This window comes from Nipponia nippon, unplaced genomic scaffold (assembly GCF_047370975.1).
Source record: "Nipponia nippon isolate SJK-2023a ecotype South Korea unplaced genomic scaffold, ASM4737097v1 scaffold_1, whole genome shotgun sequence".
Lineage (NCBI taxonomy): Eukaryota > Metazoa > Chordata > Aves > Pelecaniformes > Threskiornithidae > Nipponia > Nipponia nippon.
In genome coordinates this window covers 27,694,115-27,711,416 of record NW_028262290.1, presented here as the reverse complement: position 1 = coordinate 27,711,416, position 17,302 = coordinate 27,694,115, and the positions used below count along the sequence as shown (strand labels likewise).

At 40.6% G+C, this 17,302-nt stretch overlaps 1 protein-coding gene across 1 annotated transcript; it reads left to right on the top strand.

Moving 5' to 3' along the window:
• Window positions 1–3,016: 3,016 nt before the first annotated feature.
• Window positions 3,017–15,993, top strand: OTUD6B (OTU deubiquitinase 6B). Its single transcript, XM_087750151.1, has 7 exons — window positions 3,017–3,186; window positions 6,926–7,080; window positions 8,988–9,083; window positions 10,521–10,833; window positions 12,444–12,505; window positions 13,187–13,293; window positions 13,828–15,993. The coding sequence occupies exons 1-7, from the start codon at window positions 3,096–3,098 to the stop codon at window positions 13,910–13,912; spliced, it is 909 nt and encodes a 302-aa protein (XP_087606277.1). The 5' UTR covers window positions 3,017–3,095; the 3' UTR covers window positions 13,913–15,993.
• The last annotated feature ends 1,309 nt before the right edge of the window (window positions 15,994–17,302 follow it).

The window sequence follows — 17,302 nt, the reverse complement described above, 5'->3', positions numbered from 1 at the left end:
ACACAGGCGTCATGACTGCAGATCCCCATGATGACAGTTTCCCTAAATTCAGATTTTTTTCCTTTTATAAGATGTTTTCTAGACAGCCAGCAGCCTTTGGCCTCCACCCCGTAAGCCCTACGTGTACCTTGTAATACTGGACAGCGTTACTTTCTCAGGTCTCAGCAAATGCCTCCTCCTGTTGCTTGGTTGTTTTCCTCCTGCTCAGCTGCTGCTTTCCTTTGGCATGCTCAAACCAGTTGTCTTCACAATTTGCGATATTGTGGTTTTTTCAACCAGTAATTGGCCATCAGTTAGTTGTTTATAACGTTGGGTCCTCTGTTGTCAACGGTATTTTCAAGGCCTTTGCTGTTATCCCACGTTAAACTCCAGTTGGTCATAGCTGTCTGGCACACAGCTCCAGTTTGCAGGGCAGGTTCTCACACAGGTTGATAACAAGCCCCGCAGGCCAGGACTGGGGCCTTGTGCAGCTGGCAGTGAGCCTGTGGGCTGCTGCTAGCAAGGGTAGTGCTCTTCTCTTACTTAGCTTTCATTTACCCTCGGTTGCACAGTAGCAGAGGAAACTCATCTTTAGCTGGCTGTGCAGCGTGACCAACCCAGCATTTATCGTACCGCTATTCTCTAAAATGTACTCCCTCATACTTAGTGTGCCCTAAAATCTCCATTGCTGTGTAACTTTGAGTTCAACTGTATTAAGGTATGTGTTGTTCAAATGAGGCTGGCATATCGTAAGGTCACTTTAATCACCCTACCTTCATCATCACTTAGCACTACGCATTTGGTCACCTGAGGTATTTATTTATTTGGTCGTTGGTATTTATAGAATCATAGAATCGTTAAGGTTGGAAAAGACCCTTAAGATCATCGAGTCCAACCATTAACCTAGCACTGCCAAGTCCACCACTAAACCATGTCCTCGAGCACGACGTCTACTCGTCTTTTAAATACCTCCAGGGATGGAGACTCAACCACTTCCCTGGGCAGCCTGTTCCAGTGCCTGACTGCCCTTTCGGTGAAGAAGTTTCTCCTAATATCCAACCTAAACTTCCCCTGGCGCAGCTTGAGGCCATTTCCTCTCGTCCTATCCCTTGTTACTTGGGGGAAGAGACCAACCCCCACCTCGCTACAACCTCCTTTCAGGCAGTTGTAGAGAGCAATACGGTCTCCCCTCAGCCTCCTCTTCTCCAGACTAAACAACCCCAGCTCCCTCAGCCGCTCCTCATAAGACTTGTGCTCTAGGCCCTTCACCAACTTCATTGCCCTCCTCTGGACACGCTCCAGCACCTCGATGTCCTTCCTGTAGTGAGGGGCCCAAAACTGAACACAGTACTCGAGGTGCGGCCTCGAGATAGAACATTATTCTGTGTTCTCTTTCAGATTACTGCTAAAGGTATGGCAGAAGTCTGGACTAAAACCAGTAGCCGCTACAGGGACCTCACTGGATGTATCCCCTTTGACTGGGGATAGTTGCACTGGAGGGAAGGAGCCTCTGCTACCATTTTTTCTGAAAGATTTAAGCCTGTAGTCTCCCAAAACACTGGAGAGCTCAGCCTGCTTTAAGGATGGTGTGGGTCATATGTCTGAACATCTAATGACAGTGTCTTGTTATGGTAAAAAGACTATGGTTTTTTTCATTGCTGTAATTTTATAAAGTTCTAAAAGAAACTAAAATGCAGAAGGTATATTATTATTTATTATTTTAAAATATTTATTATTTTTAAATATATAGCATTTTTAAGAACATGTATTAAATGTCAGCATATTCATATATACATACACGTGTGGGCAAATACATGTCATTGACAAACTGATACAGAGCACATATATACAATAGTCAAGGCAAACATAACCCAGATTTGTCCTTATTCTGCACCTGCTGGTAGTATACAGAATTATTTATAGGGCCACCCTAGTAATTTCCAGTGCTAACCTATTTTCCCAGCTGGAAGCCAACTGTCCCCCTCTCATTCTTTTTGGATGAGACCATTTTTTTTCCTAGCTGGTCTGTGATCTGTTTCATTCAAAGAGGCTGGAAAAAGCAGGTGGAGGTAAGGGAAAAATATATTTCCAGGTATTGATATACAAATCTGAAAATTATTTACATTTCAACAGAATTGTAAAGGAGATCTTAAAACTGGGTGGTTCTATACAGCAAGAGAGTCCGATCCATCATCTTACAATTCTGCTTTAGATCCGTTTCCTTTCTTTGCACTTGACAGTGTACTCCATAGGATCATAGAGTCATTTAGGTTGGAAAAGACCCTTAAGATCATCGAGTCCAACCGTTAACCTAACACTGCCAAGTCCACCACTAAACCAAGTCCCTGAGCGCCACCTCTACGTGTCTTTTAAATATCTCCTGGGAGGTATTCTTGTAGAGGCTCTGTTGATAAAAATGTAAAAGAATAATAGCAATGCCGTAACAGTCAAGCACAAACTTACTGTTTCCATTACCAAAGTTTTTGCTCATAAACATAATAAACAACAATAAATAACAAATTAATAATTTATAATTCGTAATAATTGACTAGTTTTAAACCCAATTAAAACATTAAAGTTTATAAATTATATTTCACCCAGATGAACTGAATGTTCCACAGAATAACGTTGGGGAGCAGAAAAGGGCCTCGCTCCACCCCAGCTCTCAACAAGAACTTGCAGTTCCCACTCTGAGGTGGGGATTTGACCCCCACCAGGAATCTTGGATTTTACTGTAACACTTTATGAGACATAATTTCGCAGTGGTGAGGAGACACAAGTCACGAACACCACAGCTTGGAAAATCGGGACTCTTTCTGCGTGTTTTTTAGCTTTAAGTAACTTCAGGTGAAAACCCGTCACTTACAGGGCACTGTGTATTTTGCATAAAAGTGAAGAGGTTAGGTAATTTTTTTCTGTAAGGTGACAAATCGCGCAAACCCCCTCCCCAGCTCCGCCCTCCCCTCCCGCCTCCCTCTTCCACGGGCAGGGAGAGCGGGCGGGGCGGCGCTGCCGGAAGCGCGGCGAGCTCCCGCCTCGCGCCGGGGTCGGGGGTGAGGCGCGCGGCCGCGGCGGCGGGCTGAGGGCGTCCCGCGGGCGCGGGCCTGCGGGCGCCCATGGAGGGCGCCGGGGACGAGGAGCCGGCGGCCGAGGGGCCGCTGCAGCAGCTGGTGAAGCGGCAGCGCAAGGAGAAGCGGGAGCTCCAGGGTGAGGGGCGCCGCGGCCCGGCGAGCGGCGGGCGGGGGAGAAGGCTCGGGAGCGGGGGAGGGGAGAGCGCGACTCCCTCAGGGGCCCGCCTCGCCGCGGGGAGACGCGGGGCGGGCTCGGCCTCCGCTCTCGGCCTTCCCCCGGGGGCCGCTCCGCGGAAGCGGCGCTGGAAGGCCCGGGCGGCAGCGGGAGAAGCGCAGAGGGGGCGGGAGGGAGGGGGGCGGGCGCCTTCGCCACCGCCCGGCTTTGGAAGAGGAGGGAGCAGCCCCGGCGCTGCCCTGGCAAGGGGAGGAGGAGGACGGCGGCAATGAAGATGTCTTGGGAGAGGGGTCAGAGCCGTGCTTTGCTGCTAGGCGTGGTTCTTGTCAGGCAGGCGGTCTGCTGGGTTCGCCTTACTGCAGTCTCCGGAGCCTAACGATGCTTGAGAGCCCTAACATAATGCTAGATCGTTAACATTATATTAACGTTTTGCTGCTTTGCTTTTAAGTTCAAGGAGGAGTGTTTTGTAAGGCATTTTAGATCGAAAAGCCTGCGTAACGGACCTTGCCGCCCAGGCAGCTAAGTTTCTTTGTTCCAAGTGCAGTTGATCTGAAATGAACTTCACGTTCTGTCTAGCCACAGTAAAATATCTATAGTAGAAGACCTGTGTGGTCTTGCAGTACTACATATGAACTGTTCATGAGCCACATTTTACCTACTTTATTACAGTAGATTAATATAATTAAGTAGTTCTGTTAGCTGGATTCTGTTGCGTTTTGTAGTTGATTATAATCTTTCTGTTAAGCCTTCGTTATTGCTGCTGTATTGATATGGCCTTTTCCTTGTTTGGCTTTTTTGGTATGTGATGAAATAGGCCAATCTGCAGCCTTTTATGGGTTAGAGGGTTCAAGAAGAGGAGAGACACTTCTGGGCTGTGTATTGCCATTAAATCTATAGGAGCTTACTGGTTTGAGATGCCTTTTCCTCTCTCAGATTTGGTTGAAATGGGAAAGCGGCGTAGGAATCGAGCATTGTGATTCGGTGGCTGGAGAACATGGCACATTGATTGGGAGAGGCTGAGGAACAGAGGGTTTTCCCACCTACAGAGGGTGATAAGGGGGTATGTAATTACAGTCCTCCACCACCTAATGATGGGAGGGGTATACAGAAGACAGAGCCCCAGTCTTCCCAGTTAGGAGAGGCAGATGACCTATAGGCACGCATTTTCTCACTTGGAAAATTCATTCCTGAGAAGTGCAATGATTAACTGTTTAACAGATAGTAAAATAGTTTGTTCATAAGAATTAATATAAGGTAGATCTCAGCCTCTGAAAATCCAGCATCTCCTCCAGTTGATGATCCTTGTCTTCACCACCCCCCACATACTCTCCTTGTGTATTTGTGTTTGCCTCTTAAGTCCCAGATTTCCTTCTCCCCCATTATGTTAATTTTTATGAACAAAACTGCTTTTCTGTCTAACTCAGCTGATTCATGTGTGAGGCTGAATGCTTAAGATCTTTCAGTGTGAGCATTCTCGCTGCCTCCTCTTGAAAAGTTTCGTTATCATCACCATCATCCTCAGCTCAATTGCCAGTCAAGGGTAAAGGGCAGGAAAATGTACAGATAATGAATAGCAAACAGGGTGTTAAATAATTGGTGCTGTAACTCTAAAACAGTGAATACAGAAGTGATGAGAGCTAGCAGGGTGTGTTCATGTAAGAGCACAGGCTGTGGAAGCTGTGTTTGTTCAGCCTGGAGGAGAAGACTGGGGGGGGGGAATCTGGTTGTAGTTTCCACTGCATAGTGGATGGAGCCAGACTCTTCAAAGTAAAGCACAGAGAATGGTCTAGAGACAATGGCTGAAAGTGGTAACAAGAACAATCCTCATGGGAGGAAAAAGGGAAAATGTTTTCATAACAAGAATGGTTAAACATTGGAAAAAACTTCCCAGAAAGGTTGCAGAATGTTCATTCCTGGAGTCTTTGCACAGTCATCTGAATAAATTCCAGATCAATCTGAATTAACGTAGCCTGATGTAGCTTTGAATTCACCTCTGGACATCCTTTCTAATCAAACTATTCTATGATTTGAGAAATGGAGCCTTGACTTACAGCCTAAAAATACTTATAGAACTTGGGCAAATTGAGGGTTTTTTCCTCCTTGAGTACCCATTTTGCCTTTAGAAACTTTATTTTAAGGACAGGTAAACTCTGTTCTTTCTTTTAATCTGCTACTTGTGTACGGTGGGTTGACCCTGGCTGGATGCCAGGTGCCCACCAAAGCCGCTCTATCGCTTCCCTCCTCAGCTGCACAGGGGAGAGAAAATATAACAAAAGGCTCATGGGTTGGGATAAGAACAGGGAGATCACTCGGCAAGTACTGTCACGGGCAAAACAGACTCGACTTGGGGAAATTAATTTAATTTATTACCAGTCAAATCAGAGTAGCATAATGAGAAATAAAACCAAATCTTAAAAAAAACCCAACACCTTCCCCCCCCATCCCTTCCTTCTTCCCAGGCTTAACTTCACTCCTAATTTCTCTACCTCTTCCCCCCAGCGGCGCAGAGGGACAGGGAGTGGGTGTTGCGGTCAGTTCATCACATGTTGTCTCTGCTGCTCCTTCCTCCTCAGGGGAGGACTCCTCACACCCTTCCCCTGCTCCAGCGTGGGGTCCCTCCCATGGGAGACAGTCCTCCATGAACTTCTGCAGCGTGAGTCCTTCCCATGGGCTGCAGTTCTTCACGGACTGCTCCAACGTGGGTCCCTTCCACAGGGTGCAGTTCTTCAGGAACAGACTGCTCCAGCGTGGGTCTCCCACAGGGTCACAAGTCCTGCCAGCAAACCCGCTCCAGCCTGGGCTCCTCTCTCCATGGGTCCATAGGTCCTGCCAGGAGCCTGCTCCAACGTGGGCTTCCCACAGGGTCACAGCCTCCTTTGGGCATCCACCTGCTCTGGTGTGAAGTCCTCCAGGGGCTGCAGGTGGATATCTGCCCCACCGTTAACCTCCGTGGGCTGCAAGGGCACAGCCTGCTTCACTGTGGTCTTCACCACAGACTGCAGGAGAATCTCTGCCCCGGTGCCTGGAGCACCTCCTCCCCCTCCTTCTTCACTGACCTTGGTGTCTGCAGAGTTGTTCCCCTCACATATTCTCACTCCTCTCTCCAGCTGCAGTTGCACAGGTCCTGTGTGTCCGTCCCCCCCCCCCCCCCCCCCTTCTTAAACATGGTATCCCAGAGGCACTACTACCGTCGCTGATGGGCTCGGCCTTCGCCAGTGGTGGGTCTGTCTTGGGGCTGGTGGCATTGGCTCTGTTGGAGGCTTCTAGCAGCTTCTCACAGAAGCCACCCCTGTAGCCCCCCCCGCTACCAAAACCTTGCCACACAAACCCAATACTTTGTGTGATTAAGAATTTACACGTCTTACCTGTGACAGGATTTGAGATCTCGGTGCCCAGATAACCTTTTTGAAGGCAACAGACTGAGGTCTGCTGTGTTGATGAAGTTCATAAGCATTTATAATAGTAACTTGGCACAAGTTTTTCTCCTCTTCAGATGCAACATTTGCATCTTTTAAGAAAAATAGAGCTGCTTTAAAATGTGATGATCATAATGGGCAGTCTCATAGCTAAACTGTTAAAACATACTGATATGTTGATATTTGTAAATTTTTTTCTGTATGACTTTCAGTTCTTTTTTCTACAATGACTGTGGAGTATCTGTATTTAGAGGTGATGTTTTATTACACTATTCCTCTAACAGCAAAAATTCAAGGCATGAAAAATGCTGTTCCCAAGAATGATAAAAAGAGACGAAAACAGCTGGCTGATGAAGTTGCCAAACTAGAGGCAGAACTTGAACAGAAGCACAAGGAGGAATTAAAGCAGCTGAAGGAAGCTTCACCTGAGCAGAGTAAGGTAGGTGCCTTAACTTTAGCTGAAGTGGTATAGATACAACTTGTGTTAGGGCTTCTTTAACTTCTAAAAATTATAATGAAGTAACACTTTAAAGTATTAATCTTTTTCCTTGCAGTATTGGTAACTCTTCATCTTTGGAAAAATTCAGCTGTTATGGCGGGTGGGCATTACTAGAAGGGACATTTAACTGTGGGGTTTTGTTGTTGTTGTTGGGCAGTGTTTGGCTTCACTCTTAAGGCTATGTTAGCAGCTCAGTCATCTTAAAGAGGTTTTTTTTAAGTTCCTGTTATATTATTGCTTTAATTATCTTATGAGATACTAGTAGAGTATTGTTGGCCTTCCATAGGCATTTGACTGATGCAGTGTGTTTTGTCTTGCAATTCTGTCAACAATGTAACTGACCTTTTTGTAAGAATACACTTTCTGTGATGATGGGAATTGTCTTAAATGCTACTATTCTGCCATGTTGGCAACATAGCTACATACTTAAATGCTTCCAGTTTGCTGTTTGATGGCAAACCACTTAATTTTTAACAGAGGCTTAGTGTTATTGAAATTTAGCTGCAGGAAAAGTGACCACCTGAGTAAACGATTAAATGCTTGTGACATACAAAAATTCACCTGTGTTTTAGCACTTAATAAGTAGTGTTGGAAACTCCTGTCACAGTGAATTTGCCATTCATAGACTTAATTATGTATATCCAGTACAGAAAAGAACTCTATTTGTATCATGTGCCCGAATTTAAAGACGGTTTGTGCAAGTAGGCCTGTTCATATACTGTCTCCTACCAAAATGGGAATAGAGCTTATGGCTAAATTAGTGGAATATAGTTATCTGTGAATGATGCTAAAGCTCCATGCTCATACATCTCCTTAAGTGTTTCCCTAACAGCGTGTGTCTTTTTCCTATTTAAATCTTGTAAAGAAACAAAGACCTGTCTGCCTGAGGCTTTCGGGACTAGGTGTTTTCTCATTAGTGACCTAACAAGAGTTAAGCAGAATGTATTTTTGTTTGAAAATGAGAGTGAAAACATGAATGACTTTTAGGGAAATAGACTTGATTGGGAAGCATCTGCTGAGAATCCTGGTGAAAAAAAAAAAGGCTTTCAATTGGGAGAGTTATGACCCTATAACAATCTTCTGTAGTAGTTTTTAATCAGATGCTTAAGCAGATAATTAATGCATAAGCATTAAACATAATGCTTCTATTTACCTGTATCTTAGATTAGTTTCAAGAGTTTGTTTTATGAGCTGTCAAAACTTTACGATGGAGGACCTTTCAAGCCAAAATCCTTGCCCTGGACATAGCTTTGCCTGAGAGGATTTTGTTTTGAAATGTATAGTTTCTTTCACTTCTCAGCTTTTTTATTTGGATTGAAACATGTCCACGCTTCCAAGGGTGACATTTAGTTTGTACCATTATGGGGTTAGCTTTGTCATTTTTCTTGAGAAGTGTCAACTGCCTGTCTTTTCCACCTGCTGGTTATGCTTTGGTATGGAAGGTGGAGCCTTCTCTTGCTTTAATTGTCACAGAACTTGATAATGACTGTTGTAGTACTTCAGTTGGCTGGTATGGTGAGGAAAAATTTCCCTTTCAGCCAGTAAGCAGTGTTCATATTTCAGTGTGGAAGCTTGTAAGAGAACATATAGATTAAATTTGAGATGTGCAGTACCTGTCTCTGTTGAGACTACAGAAAAATAATAAAATGTATGACGGTGGTTTGGGATGTAAAATGCTTTACTTTTGGCTTTGACGGGTTCTGTGCCATACACAGGTCTTTGTGGTGAAACTTCATAAATATACCCTGGAATTACCTAGGAACAGAACTTAAAACTGTTTCAGGAGATGCGCATCTTGGTTATCATTTATACTAATAAGAACATTTAACATTTTTTTTTTCTTTTAGACAGATTCTATAGCTGATGGGGTTGCAAATTTAGAGCTTGAAGGAGCAGAGCAACAGATTCAGCATCCTCGAATATCAAAAGCACAGAAGAGGCGGGTATGACTTAACATTTAAAAATTTTATAAATATTTGATTGAAGTTATATTCACTTAAACTTAACTGTAATAACCGAAGTTAAACAATTTTGCAGGGGACATTACCTGGCTAATTCAGTATTGGTGCTATATCTGCTGGCTGCCTTGAAAATCTGTAAAGCTGCTACCTAGAGTTTCGTGAGCATTTTATAAATAGTTGTACTTTTTTACCCTCAGCCATGAGCTGGGAATCAAAATAGGTCAGAAGATGGGAGCCAGAAAAATCAAATTATGCAAAGCAAATTATTTTAAAAGAATTTCACTAAGAACATTAATAAAGAAATAAAGTAATTGAACTAAAATAATATAATGTGGATAATATGCAAGTAGTAGAACGTTACATGTTTATCAGAAGAGCATTAATACTGAGATTCTTGTAAATTTTTGAGTTGTTAAGAAACACCAACTGGTGTCCATACCATTAGGGTTAAATTTTGTTAAGCTTCAGATGTTAAATTGAGATGGATTAACATTCTCATTGTACCTGCGTGAATGTTGGTTCAGGGCCAAAGGAGCACTGCTTTACTGCAGAGTCCATCCCCTGTTACATGATCACTAATGCAGAACTGCCTTGTAGCAAACATGATAAAAAGATGTTCTTAGTTCATCACACCATGTCTAGGCAAACTAGAAACTCTGTAGTCTAGTTGTCCTATATTGTGGTCGCCTAAACCAGTCTGGTCTTGATTTATGGTGAATTTTAAGCATGAAAGTGGAAAGATCATTCTCTGTACTGCTTCCTTTTTTTATTTGCTCCTTTACTTTGACTCTTATTCCCTTGTTAACTTAAGTGTAAACTTACGAAGCATTCTATAAAAGTCATTCTTATGTATTATTACATCTCCTCTAGTATTCTCTGTGTGCATTCTTATCCATCCTTTAGGTTAGGAGCAGTCTTTTATGATGTATAGTACCTAGCCTGAGGGAGTTTCAGTTTCATGACATGAGCTCCATTATGCAATCATATGCGTAAGTGGTAGATTTCACACTTATTATGAAAGAGCAATATTTTCTGTTGTTTAATTAGAATTCCCATACTTAAGTTGTTTGCCAGTGTGGTGAAATAGGTGATCCTGAAGAAATTACTACTATTAATAGCCTTTGTATGAGTGTTGTAAAGTGTTATTTTGCGTGTTGATGTAAGTACGATTTCTCCTGTCACATAATTTTGGCTGTGGTGTCGGAGGCAGTTAGGATATATTGGTCACTTACCATTTGCTAAAGTTTGGGTTTAGAAGGTCTCTCAGATTGGGTAGTACTGATTCGGGAGGGCATTTCACAGATATGAATGTACTGAGAAAACATTTGAAGAGTTAGAAGCAAGCACTAACCCAAGAACTGTACAGGCATCTTCTAAATTTTAACGTTTGATGTCATTTTTATGTGTTTTTAATCTAAGGAAAAAAAAGCTGCCTTGGAGAAAGAAAGAGAAGAAAGGATAGCTGAAGCTGAGATAGAAAATTTAACGGGTGCTAGACATCTTGAAAGTCAGAAACTTGCCTCCCTATTGGCAGCAAGGCACCTAGAGATTAAACAGATCCCTTCAGATGGCCATTGCATGTACAGAGCTATTGAAGATCAGCTCAAGGATCGCCAAAATTCCTGGACTGTTGCAACTCTGAGGAGCCAAACAGCAAAGTATATGCAAAGTCACTTTGATGACTTCCTGCCATTTCTTACAAACCCTAGTACTGGAGACATGTATAGCAGAGGTAAGACTTGTGGCATAAGAGATTTTAAAAACTGTTATAACTATTTCTGATAATTCTTGATCTCAGTTACAGCTGAATTGGGACTAACCCATTATGGTGTTTGTTCCTGAACTTTGTTACTTTGTTGGTTTGGCTGTGTTCTATGGAACACAGAATTATGATCTGCTATGAAACTTGGTACACTTGTATCTTTGTAACTTATCTTTTTTTTTTTTTTTTCTAAAGTAGTCTAGCAAACGTTATTTCCCATTTAAAAAAAAAAATCAGAACTTGCTGTTACTAGATGGTAATCATGTTCTGGGATGTGATTCAAGTTGTATTATAAACAACTTGTCTGCCAGGTTAGGGATGATTTTTTTTGTCAACTTTTGTATTGGTGTTTTCAATTTACATAGGAAAGCTTAAAGATGAGCGTGAAATTCAAGCAAATCTATTTTATAATAGTTTGCATAGATACTTTTTCTTGTTCTCCCCTTTATTTTCATTGTTTACACTAGGTCTTTTGGAGCCCTTTCTTATAAACAGACTAAACTAAAAAATATAAAGGCATTTAGTGTGGAGCAATGGTGTAGGCTGAGTAAATGCAGTTAAATGGAATTTATGTACTCCTTATTTGAGCAATGTATGGTTTATTCATTTCTTACTGCGTGTCTGGAGCACCATGCAAATGACTTTATACTTTTTTTTTTAACTTACTGCCTACATTCATTTAATAGTTATTGCTGTAGATTTCATTTGGTGACTGGGGGCTGTTGCGAAGTAGGAGGCATCTTTCCCATGTTGACAGAGATAGTTGTCATGGGATAAATGTGCCCCAAGAGAAGGCTGAATGAAGTTCTTCAGAGCTGTGGGGAGTGGTGGTTTTCTTATGTCTCTTAAGTCTGTTATAAGGGGAATGTATGAAAGACAATTCTGAGCAGTCTTCAGAAAATCTGTTCTTTCTTTATTAGAATCTGTTCATAGGGTTCAGAAGCCTGAAGGGTTGTAATTTATAAATTTGAAAGCTTTGTTTCTGTAGAACATGATCCGCAAAGGGTTTATTTAGCTATTAACAAAGGAGCTATTGGGAATAAATACATCAGAGGTTAAAAACAAGGCAGCTAATTTGGAAATTTAAAAAAAAAAAAAAAAAAAAGGCAACCAACCAGCCAAGCAAAAACAGAACAGTTGAACTGCATACAGCTATGAGATTTTAAAAACATACCTGGCACCTAGCTAACATAAGAACTAAGCACACTCTCTTCTGGAGTCTCAAAACAGCACCCTGTGAAACTTAACAGGTGAAACTTAACAGGTGTATGCAATTTCATGCTTGTTGTTAACAGTTCCCTGAAAAAAAAGTTTGAAATATAAACCTGTACTTCTTTTTCTTCCCATACTTGTTTTTCTTCCTGTCTTCAGTTTTAATTTTTCTTTCTAAAACAGTTACGGGGTTTTTTTGGCCTCTGTTTTTTTTTCCTTTCCTTGTCTTCAGTGAACATACATATTTTCCTGTATAATGTGTGTGGACTTTTCAGGTTCTAGCTCTTCATTGTACAGTCAGTATTTTTCCTCAGTTGCTTGTTTTCAAATAAGAGGAGTACTAAAAGTTGTCTTTTCTTTCCTCACAGAGGAATTTGAAAAATACTGTGATGATATAGCGAGTACAGCTGCATGGGGTGGTCAGCTGGAAGTAAGTATTGTATTGATAACTTTTATTTGTGACATTCTGAAGTGGGTGAATATACCTTCAAAAAAGGGCTTCTTAAGAAAGAATACCTGAAGGCATAAGGGAACGTAGTCATAAATAGTTTATCAAGAACTTTCTCCTGTGATTATAAATTATTTTCACAAATTAGTAGCTTTTCTGATGGTGTGCTGCTGTTCTGATGTATTTGACGGCATACAAGTTAACAAATTCAGTCGTTATAAATATCATGAGAAAGACTGACAGTATGAGTGGGGGAGGACTTTCTAAGGAGAAAACATTTTATTATGCAGACTTAAATGGTAGCAAGGCTGACTAGAGCGGAGCAATGTTAGACTTTTGTAATGTAAACCAGAACTTCAGAAAATACGTATTTATTTCAGTTTGTCTTATTTATTGTTTTATGAAAGAGCAGTTACCAAATTACTGAAACTAGCCCAATGTTACCTGTGTTGTATCATCAAAACAATGATTAATTTAAGGCAACCTGGTTTCAATTAAAGTTTAAAAAGTTAAAATTTTGCTTATTTTAATAAAGTTTTTTTTCTAACAATGTTTGAAATGTTATGCCCACACTCATGTCTGCTAAAACGAAATGCCATGTCTTCCTCTCTTCTCCCTACATTGGATTTAATCCTATTATTGAATTGTTTTTGTGCCTTAAAGCTAAGGGCTTTGTCACACATTTTGCAAACACCTATTGAAGTAGTGCAAATGGATTCCCCTCCCATTATTGTTGGTGAAGAATATTCAGGCAAACCAATAATACTTGTGTAAGTATGTAATTTTATCCCTTCTTAAAATTAGTGCACTTATTTCTATAGCAGAGGGCTCAGCTTTGATTCTCACCTGGTCTTTTATTTTCTGTTACGTATCTGATGTTGAAATGCTGCTTGAATAATGATCTTGCAGGTCAGAAATTGTTTGTGATTGACACACTTAGTTTAAAGATATTGTAATTAGAGTTCTTAAAATGTTGACAATCAGCCTGAAGTGTGACTCAGTCACTGCTTTATAGAATGCTACAAGGTCCTTTTACCTGTTACATAATTAGAAAGTAATAGTGAAATTGATATAAGATGCAGCAGAAAACTTTTTTTTCTCTTCAAAGTTTATATCAGTCTATGCCTGGAAGTCACCAGAATTAAAAACTGCCTTTATTAATACTCTCCTGTTTAATAACCCTATATATCTTCTGTGCTAAAACTTGAATTTATTTAAGCTGTCTTCCAGCACTGTTAATGTTTGGCATGACATATACTTTTAGTTAAACTGAACACTAATTCTGTTACTTTTTTTTTTTTTAGGTATATGAGACATGCCTATGGATTGGGAGAACATTACAATTCTGTAAAACTGCTAACAGACACTGCTACAGAAAATGGCAGCTAGCATACAAAAGTCATAGATCCACATGGATAACAGTTGCATCTTGATGTGTCGGGCTCCAGACAATTCACAGACAGACTGGAAAGTAAAACTAAATGGAATGGATTAAAAATGAAAAAAAGACATACGACGTTTGACTATAAATCAGAAGTAGCTCTTGATTTAAAACAAAATCAAACCAAAACCACACAACAGTGTTTTGAACTTGTTGGTATTAATCATGTTTAGAAGATCTTATCTAAAATGGTGGCTGTGTAGATCAGAATTTTTTTTTAATAGAGCTTCATCCCATGCTGCAGTGAAAATACCGAATAGAAAATATTTTGGTTAATCTGCATTTCTGCTGAAGATTAAGGTTACCTGAAGGTTCCTGTTACGTTATTTCTGGCAGATTTTGATGACCATGGAAGAGTTAAGGCATTTAAAATAATTGATTTTATTTTGATTTATGGAATATCCTCTACAGGGTTTCTTTAGTTCTGTCAGGATCTAGCTTTAAAGCTGTAGTAGGGATCCCCTTCTTTATTTGGGCAGAGAAGAGCTGGAGACAAATCTTGTTTGGCTGAAGGAATTGCACAATCTTTTTATTTTAAAGACTTTCATCTAAGATTTTCACCAAGGTTTGAGGACTTCATTTTTTTTTTTTTTTGCAGTTGACAGTAGGACTTGAATGCTTGATGCTGTTCCTTGTGCTGAATCTGTAGGAAGAGCATTGTTTATGACTATACATCATAACATTGATGCAAGCTAACTGTGCTGTTCATCTTTCAGTCTTTCATCTGTGCATTTCGATGATACAGAAATCTTACAAACAAAAAGCTCCTCCATGTCCTCACTTCAGGTGGTGAAACTCATCTGAACTCATCATTTATGGATCTGCTGATCTAAGCAATTTGTGATCTAAAGTGCGATGTTTTATAATGCTTAAAACAACTGGTTGCATACAGGTGTAAAAATAACCACCTTGGGTTTTGTTGGTAACTTTTAAAGGTGATTTTCATAAGAATTAAGTTTATTTTCATTACTCCTTATGATGCACAGAGACTTGAAAGGTGGGGTATTTTTTAATATGGCTTGACTTTTTACATTAGAAATGTAGATTTTTGTCTTTAAGTCACTGTAAATGTGACTCCAAAATTAGCAGCATACTGAAACCAAAGTTGTAATGCAATTGTTTTTTAACAGTAGAAGTGTTTTGTTTTTTTTTTAAAAAAGCCTTAGTCAATAACATCATAATTGTCTGTATTTTAGTGCTGATGAGTTGATTTGGAGAAAAGCGGTTCGTGTCAAGGTTAAACACCTTTGCCCTGATTTGAGGATTATGAGTTAACAGTGCGCATCTTGTAGTCCTTCAGTAAAGCTAGCCAGCAGATTGACATTCCTGGGACTTATAAATTAGAAAGAAAAATCTGCTCTTAAGAAGGAGATAAGTAGTCACTTTATGGATCAGATTATGTCTGATTTAAAGCACTTTGAGAGGGAGGGGGGAAAAAAAATCAGTCAATTATAGCAGGGGGGTTTGGACAAGTAGAACTTGAATTATGACTACTTTTAGACTGGTGCCTGCCAGGAAAACAAAGTATTAACCAGATCAGGAGTTTTTACATCCTTATTTATCTGATACAGTATAGCAAAAATTGCTGTATTTATAGCAGCTGGTTTACTGTAGAGTTTGGTTTACTACCTTGATTGTATAAAACAATGTCTTTAATTTCAAACAAAAAATTGGATACAACAGTATGGAAAAAGTGTCTCTATTCATAATACCACTATGAATTTCACTAAAAATAATGATCAGAAATACTCTTCTATGTGTTGCTTAGAATTGACGTGATATGAAATGCACATGCTGCATTTTATAGATACTGTATGAAAAAAGTTCTTTGTGGGTTTTCATTCTTGTTTGATTAACTGACAGAGAAAAGATGCCAGAGTCATTGAACGCCTGTACCAACAGTTTGTCCTGTTGAAGATGTTTACAATTTGTATAAAGCGAAATAATGTTTTAATATAGTGAGTGAAGATCCTTGCTCATGCTGTATGGGACTTGCCAAAAAAGTAATAAATTGGTTTGTGGCAAATCTCATTGTGGTCACTTTTTTATTTTGTACTTAGATTATTCACTTCTTAGTTCCTACTGTTAATAAGTCTACTCATGTAATTTTTATGGCTTTAGAGTCCTACTGTATTATGAATTCTCCAACAACCAACTATTCCTATTCAAGCAGATAAAGCTTTACTCTTTATGAAATAGAGTTGTTTCTAAGCAAAATTTATCCTCAGCGTTTTAGCAGTTAAACTTCAAACTCTTCTGAAAAGCTGCATTTGAAAATACTATTGAACTTCTCCATACATAAAAGTGATCAAGTGAAACTGAGAGGGTTTTGGTTTTTTGGTGTGTTGTGGTTTGTTTGTTTGTTTTTTTTTCAGAATTTAGCTTTTAACTACTTTGTCAGATTACATTTTCTCTGCAAAATAGCACCACTTATTTTGAGTTTATATGTATTTAAGTAGCTTGTCTTGCTTTTATCTGCAATCTGTTGACATCAGTTTCTTCAGCCACTATTTCTTTTAAGGGCTGTTAGGTGACTCTTTTGCAAGATTCATTGATATTACTTTCCAGTAGGAATGCTCGCATGAACGGGAGGGAAACTGTCGAGTGGTCTGCAATAAATTGTGTACAATATTCTTAAAGGGAAGAATTTATCCGTTGTTGAAAGCAACGGGTCCAGAGGCAGCCGCTGAGCTGGGCCGGGGCCTGGGAGAGACTGTCTTCCCCTCGGAGCCACCTGCGGAGGTTAGCGTCCATCCTTGTCCCCTTGGCTTGGTCTGCACCCGGTCTCCGCTCTCCCCTGCGCTCCCAGTAGTGTGGGCTGCAGCCAGCGCCAGACAGCGGGTGGGAGGTGGGTGGCAGCGAGAGGGAGTGCAGGCCTGGCATAAGTTATTTAAATATTCCATGATTTTTTTAAAAGAAACAAATAATATAAAATGCAATGAAGCAGTGATGTTCCTTGTGTGCATTTTTACAATTCTCATAACGTTGTGTTTACGTATATTAAAATATTACACCAAAGCTAAAACATTGTGAAGAGGGGAATTTGTTTTGCAACCACTTGCCTCGAGGCACAGTTGAAGTGCCTCCTACCTGCGCTCTGTCCTTCCCGTCTCCTCTTTTTAATGGGCAGCTCAACAGGAGCTGTGACAGGCCCCGGGAAAAAAACAAGGCTGAAATTTGGGGTCCAGGCAGAGCACGTTCCCTCAGCTCCTACTGTGTCTCAAGGAGTAAGGGGTGCTGGCAGTGGTGTGACTGGGCAGATGTAATGCTGTGGGATGGTGGCCCCCCTCTGCTGTGTTATGCTCAGGTGTAATATTGTTATGAATTACAAAAATGAG